Source organism: Nicotiana tomentosiformis, chromosome 4 (genome assembly GCF_000390325.3).
Source record: "Nicotiana tomentosiformis chromosome 4, ASM39032v3, whole genome shotgun sequence".
Taxonomy (NCBI): Eukaryota; Viridiplantae; Streptophyta; class Magnoliopsida; order Solanales; family Solanaceae; genus Nicotiana; species Nicotiana tomentosiformis.
Window position 1 is genome coordinate 98,445,711 of NC_090815.1, and position 6,608 is coordinate 98,452,318.

Genomic DNA, 6,608 nt, shown 5'->3' on the forward strand with positions numbered 1-6,608 from the left:
CTCTAGGAGTGGTTGAGTGGAGTACTTACGTTTCTTCCCTTCCGTGGTTGATTTGAGTTTGAAACCCATGTTTAGCTTTTTCTCCTTCTTTCTATTTTAGTTATTTGAATTCAACATAATTTAAATTTAATAGCAAATTATTTTTTTTTAATTTTTTTCTAAATTCAATTTTAGTTTAGTACTAGTACATAATGGTCAACTTAATTAATTTTATCCTTTTTTTAAATCTCACCCTTCAGTTCAAAAACCTCAATTTGCAACTTATTACTCCACAAATAATAAAAAAATATAATCTTTTCTGTCACACGCTTCTTCAACAATCACTTCGATAAAGTAGTGGGCATCGCCAACTCTTACTCCACGATGGCAACCGAGAGATTGAGACTCTTCTTTAATTCTTCGACTACTAACACACCCTTTTGATCACAGACTCCTTTTTCATTTGAGAACAAACTAGAAATTGTGAAGTTTAAAATAGGCTTAAATCAAACATCTTCCCTTCCCGTAGCACCCATCTTGCGAATAAATATCTCTCTCTATATTCGGTGCTTTTTCTTTCTTTAGAATCTTTTTAAATACTTAGATGATAAGTTATTGATAGTAATCATTAATATTTTAAAGAGCTGCACACCAAATTTTATCGCTAATAATTAGCTTCTAGTTGCACGCCAAATTTTATCGCTAGTAATTACCATATAATGGTACCCCCGTCGCACTCAAATTCTGGATCCGCCTCTATTTATGTGATAAAATAAAAGTTTTAAATTTAATTAAATTATTTTTAAATAATTTTTTTTTTTTTGAAATAACTAATAAGAAAATAGTAATCATATAAAGTGCATGTGAACACAAAGGTAATTGTTATTCTACTTTCAATTCATCTTATATCCTGTATTCCACAAAAATATATTTATAGTTTACTTGGTCGTCAAAGTCATCCCAAATATTTCTACAGCTAGTCAATTAAATATTATATCCGTTTCAATTTATGTGAACCTATTTTTTATGGAATAATTTATAGCCACACAAAATATATGTGTCTCATTTTATACCACACGTTCAAAAATCTTCTCTCTTTTTTTAAACTTCGTGTCCAGTCAAATGAGTCCACGGAGGAGTATATGCTTTTGCCATTCAAGTTGTAGTATATATATTGACAACCTTGATACTTGTTACCATATAGTAGTAGTTCCTTTTTCTGTTATTATGCCGACTCTCGCTAAACTTTTCCATCATTTTCACGAGCTGATAAACATTTTCTTCTCTTCATGGCTTCCTCAAATTTTGAGATGTCTACTGCTGGTGTTTATTATTTTATTTAGTTCATATGTACGTTGGCTCGAAAAAAACAAGCACAAGGAAATGATGATAGACAAGAAATGCTCTAAATTTGTGTATAATAGAAGAGCAAAAGAGCCACTTGATTGTGCGATTTGCTTACTGGAATTCGAGCACGGAGATAAAGGAAGGAAGATTAAAAGTTGCAGTCATATATTCCATGAAAATTGTTTGGATAAATGGGTGATGCACGGCAAGGGACAAAACAGTAATTGCCCGGTTTGCCGGAGTGTGATTATACCGAACTATATGGTTGAAGAGATCCAGGAAGTTGAAGATGGAGGACTGAGGTTTAATCTCTTTGAAGAAGAACTTGCTCTTCTATTGCTTTCTGGCTTGAGTAATGGATGTTCTACTTACAGGTGTTCTTAGTCACAATTTTTTTGATTTCTTGACTACTTGTTTAACAATGTTTTGTACGGTAAAAAAGAGAAAAGGAATAGGGGTTATAGTCCCCAATAATATATACTTGGTTTATGTTCCCTTCTTTAAATCTTTTAATGTCAAGTTGGACTTTAGATTTTGATCCAATCGAATTTAGTAGCTTTAGTTCAACTTTAACTTTTTTTAAAGAAATTTATTGAATTTTGTAAATTATTAATTTAAAATGACCTAATTAATAACTTAAACATACTTAGAATTCCAAACCTACTTAGATTTAGTCCGGACTTTGAGAAAGATCAATCATTTCACGTTACTATATTCACATTACGTTATTATATTCACATTCTACATGCCGATAATAATGACATTGACATTGAAAGTGCATTTGGGAGAGGATACAACGTTAATCTGGACACTGCATGATCGACAACCGACAGTCCGGAAGATTTTATATATAGGCCCCAAACTAAAGAAATAGAGAAATCATTTAAGTAAAAACTAATGACATGTAAAAAGTTGTTATAAGAAATATCAAATTATGGTGGATGTCTACTCTTCCTCCGTGATCTTCATCTCAAATGTTTAATGACATATTCAATGACATATTTTCTATGTTTAATGACATATTCAATGACATATTTTCTTCACTTTTTATGCATATATAAAGGCCTTGTAATAGATAGAAAAATACACACAATTGAAGAAGAAATAAGAATCTCTCTTCTCTTTCTCTCTATATCTCTTAGCTTGTTTTTCCTTGTTCCATATTGTTACTTTGAGTTATATTTTATAACACGTTATCAGCACGAGACTCTACCGTCTCAAGAAGCTTTTTGAGAAGACTAAGGTATAACTTTTCTCCTCCTTTAATTATGACTGATATTATGAAAAAAAAGTTCGTTGCCCTTAAAATTTCTGGCAAGAACTATATGACATGGGTGTTGGATGCTGAAATCCATTTAGATGCAATGGGTCTTGGAGATGCCATTAAAGACAAAAATAAAGCATCTACCCAAGACTGTGCAAAGGCCTTGATTTTCTTGCGCCATCACCTCGATGAAGGGTTGAAGATAGAATATCTCACAGTCAAAGATCCACTTGTTTTGTGGAATGGCTTAAAGGAAAGATATGACAACTTAAAGTTGGTCACTCTTCCACAAACACGATATGATTGAGCTCATCTGAGGCTCCAAGACTTTAAGTCTGTTTCTGAATATAATTTTACGATGTTCAGAATTATTTCTAAATTGAAACTCTGTGGAGATACTATCATTGATTATGATATGCTTGAAAAAATGTTCACAACGTTTCATGCCTCCAATATGGTCTTGCAACAGCAGTACCGAGAGAAAGGTTTCAAGAAGTATTCTGAGTTGATTTCTCTTCTCCTTGTGGCTGAACGAAATAATGATTTCCTCATGAGAAATCACGAAAATCAACCCACTGGGTCTACACCATTGCCTGAAGTGAATAAGGTATATTCCCATTATTCTAAGCGTGGAAAAGGTCGTGGCCCTGTTCGTGGCCAAGGAAGAAATTTTTCTAGTGTTAAAATTGTATTATTTTTGTTGCGTAATTATTTGTATAATAATTAGAATTTGTCGGCAAATGCATTAAAATGTCACTATTGAATTATTGGTTTAACTTTATTTCTTTTCCTTTTTCTCTAAAAATACTAATATTTATTCATATACTTCTTTTGTATGTCAAACCATGGGAAGCAAATATGGATATCTTTCAAAGCAAACTTGGATCAAAGTTTAATTGTAAAAATATTTGCTTAATTGATTCATGTACAACACATACAATATTTAAAGAGAAGAAATATTTTTCTCATTTAAGTATGTGTAAGGCAGATGTTACTACAATTTCTGGTAGTAATAATCAAATTGAAGGCTCTGGAAGAGCTAATATAACTATGCCTAAGGGAACAATACTTATCATAGAGAATGCAATGTTCTCCTCCAAGTCCAAGAGGAACTTATTGAGTTTTAAAGATATCCGTCGAAATGGATTTCATATTGAGACAATAGATGAGAATAATCTTGAATATCTCATCGTTACCAAGAATGTCTCTGGCCAGAAAAGGGTTATTGAGAAGTTTTCATCTTTATCTTGTGGCATGTATTGGATAAGAATTAGTGCAATTAAGGCACATTTTATCGTAAACCAAAAGGTTTCTAATTCCAATACTTTTATACTTTGGCATGATCGATTGGGACATCCTGGATCAATTATGATGAGACGAATTATAGAGAACTCAAATAGGCATCCATTAAAAAATTTAAAGATTCTTTTAAATAATGAGTTTTCTTGCACTTCTTGTTATCAAGGCAAGTTGATTATTAGACCATCACCAACAAAGGTTCGGATTCAGTCCCCTGCGTTTTTGAAACGTATACAAGGGGATATTTGTGGACCTATTCACCCACCTAGTGGGTCGTTTAGATAGTTTTGGGTCTAGGTCTTATTTGCGGTCGGTTTTCTTTTCTTTTATGTTGATAAAGGCTGGAAGTGGGAGGGTATAGTATTTTAGATAATGGTCTCATTCTAATAGTTTTCGAATTTTTTATGAGAGTTATTTTTAAAAGGATATATCTCTGCAACTAATTTGTGACCTTTTTGAGCTATGAGCTTGGATAGCTAGCCATGGGAATACTGCAATATGCAGTTTTTGTTGTTCTCACCATTTTTGTGATAAGATTTCTGATTTTAAGTGATAAAAGTTGGTATTTTATTTCTTGTATAGTATATTGGAATTTTTTTTACAGATTTGTGAATCTTAAGAATAGCCCAACTAAATTTCTTATAATAAAATTGGTGTAGCTTTAATTATTTGGAAGGAACAACACTTAGATGAGTAAACGAATGAAAACGGAGAAGAAAATTTTATCCGTGGGGGCTTTTGTCAAGATGGAGGACCGTCTGTTGGAGATAGACTTTTGTTGTTCACATGAGCTCATGTGACGGCCATTAGTTTTTAGGGCAATAATGGTCCAATATTTAGACGTCAAGGACATATTTGGTACCAAACACAAACGAAGGATATAATTGAGCTATTTTAGATAGTTCGAGGGCAATTTTGACCCTTTTCCATAATATTTAAATGTGTCCAAAAACTGATGTGGCAGCCGTTAGTTTTTAAGGTAATAATGGTTCAATTTTTAGACGGCGAGGACAAATTTGGTACCAAAAATAATCGGAGGATATATTTGAGCTATTTTCAATAGTCCGAGGATAATTTTGACCCTTTTTCCGAAAAAACAAAGTAATCCGATGACATAAGCACATGGGCAAATAGGTCAATACAATCAAAATTTTACACTGGTGCTACATTAAAGTTCCTTTTCAACCAATAAGACTTGCTCCATTCTAATATATTTACAAAAAGTCCTCCCGGGCCCAATTTAAAAAAGCTAAGATACACGTGACAACAATTTAGGAAATACAGAACGCCAGCTTTTACGCATACAACTTATGCAGACACGTTGACCCTAAGCTACTCTCGTTAGTGGCTTCTATAATAGTAGTAATATTTGATATGCATTCTAAGAGGATGTCTGACTAAGTTTATAAGCGGGTCAAACTAACTTATAAGTACTTTTCGGTTTATTTATGTGTTTGGTAAAGTTAAAAGTGCTTATAAGCCAAGTATTTATAAGCCAAAAGCCATAAGCTGGTCACCTCCAGCTTATGAATTTTTAGCTTATAAGCACTTTAAGTTTGACCAAGATTTTTACTATTTTATCTCTAAAATATTCCTTTTCAAAACAAAACTCCTACATCAATACTCATTGCCTCACGTATTTTTTCAACCTAAACCCCACGTCTTTTCAAGTCTGCAATTCTCATTGACTATTTGAGGTAAGCAAATTCTCTATTCCTTTGCATATTTGTATCTATGTGATTTTGTATTAATCTTTGAACTATATGTAATAAACGAAGACATCAAATTTTTGGTGTATTGGCTTAAAAGTGTTGTGGTTGATGAAGACAATGTTTCTCTTCAAATATATTATCCTATTTAGATTTATTTTTTTTACTGAGAAACTTTTGTCAATTTATTAATTATTATAACTTATAATTATATGCTTATCATAAAATAAATTATATTTATTATAAAAATTATCTTATTTAATTACATTTGTATTTAAAATAAAATGATAAATAAAATATTTTATATTTGAATCGATCAGGAATCTAAAATTTTGAAGAAATTACGCCCTTATAAGTGTAAACAGTTCTAAGGTTATTCAAGTCATTTTAACAGAAAAAGAGCTTATAAGCACTTTTTATTAAATACTGCAGTAGTTTATTATCAATTTAAGCTCTTGTACCTAAACACGTAACTGTTTATTTATTAAATCAATTTCAGCACTTAAAAAATACTTTTCAGCACCTAATACTTATCAGCTACTTCAAATCAGCTAATCCAAACGGGCTCTAATTCTTTTATTGAATATTTTTCATTAAATCGGTAAATTAGCTTGAGAGGAAAGAAAAATATTCTTTTTGTACAGGAAATAATTGGGTAAATTTCACAAATGGTCATATAACTATGACTTTTTTTCACCAAAGTCATATAACTTTGTTTTCTCATACAAAAATTATATAACTATGACTTTTTTTTCACCAAAGTCATATAACTTTATTTTCTCACACAAAAATCATAAAACTTTCACTAACTCACACAAAAATCATAGTGGTCGGAAATAATTTTTTCAGTAGTATTTTCTTATTTTATATTTTTTTTATTTTTTTTATTTTCAGTCTAATAAATAATTACCCAATAAAAATAAAAGTAATATTAGTATATTTTTAGTCGCTCCTAAAATAATAGCCGATAATTTTTTTTTATATATATATGTGTAACCGATGGCGTAATG

The 6,608-nt window shown here is 31.1% G+C and overlaps 2 protein-coding genes across 2 annotated transcripts; both read left to right on the forward strand.

The window, feature by feature from the left end:
- Window positions 1–1,362: 1,362 nt before the first annotated feature.
- On the forward strand, window positions 1,363–1,710 carry LOC104097475 (RING-H2 finger protein ATL46-like). The gene has a single exon (XM_009604036.1). The coding sequence runs from the start codon at window positions 1,363–1,365 to the stop codon at window positions 1,708–1,710; it is 348 nt and encodes a 115-aa protein (XP_009602331.1).
- Window positions 1,711–2,594: 884 nt separating this feature from the next.
- On the forward strand, window positions 2,595–3,353 carry LOC138910202 (uncharacterized). The gene is made up of 3 exons (XM_070201425.1): window positions 2,595–2,863; window positions 2,957–3,197; window positions 3,318–3,353. The coding sequence occupies exons 1-3, from the start codon at window positions 2,595–2,597 to the stop codon at window positions 3,351–3,353; spliced, it is 546 nt and encodes a 181-aa protein (XP_070057526.1).
- The last annotated feature ends 3,255 nt before the right edge of the window (window positions 3,354–6,608 follow it).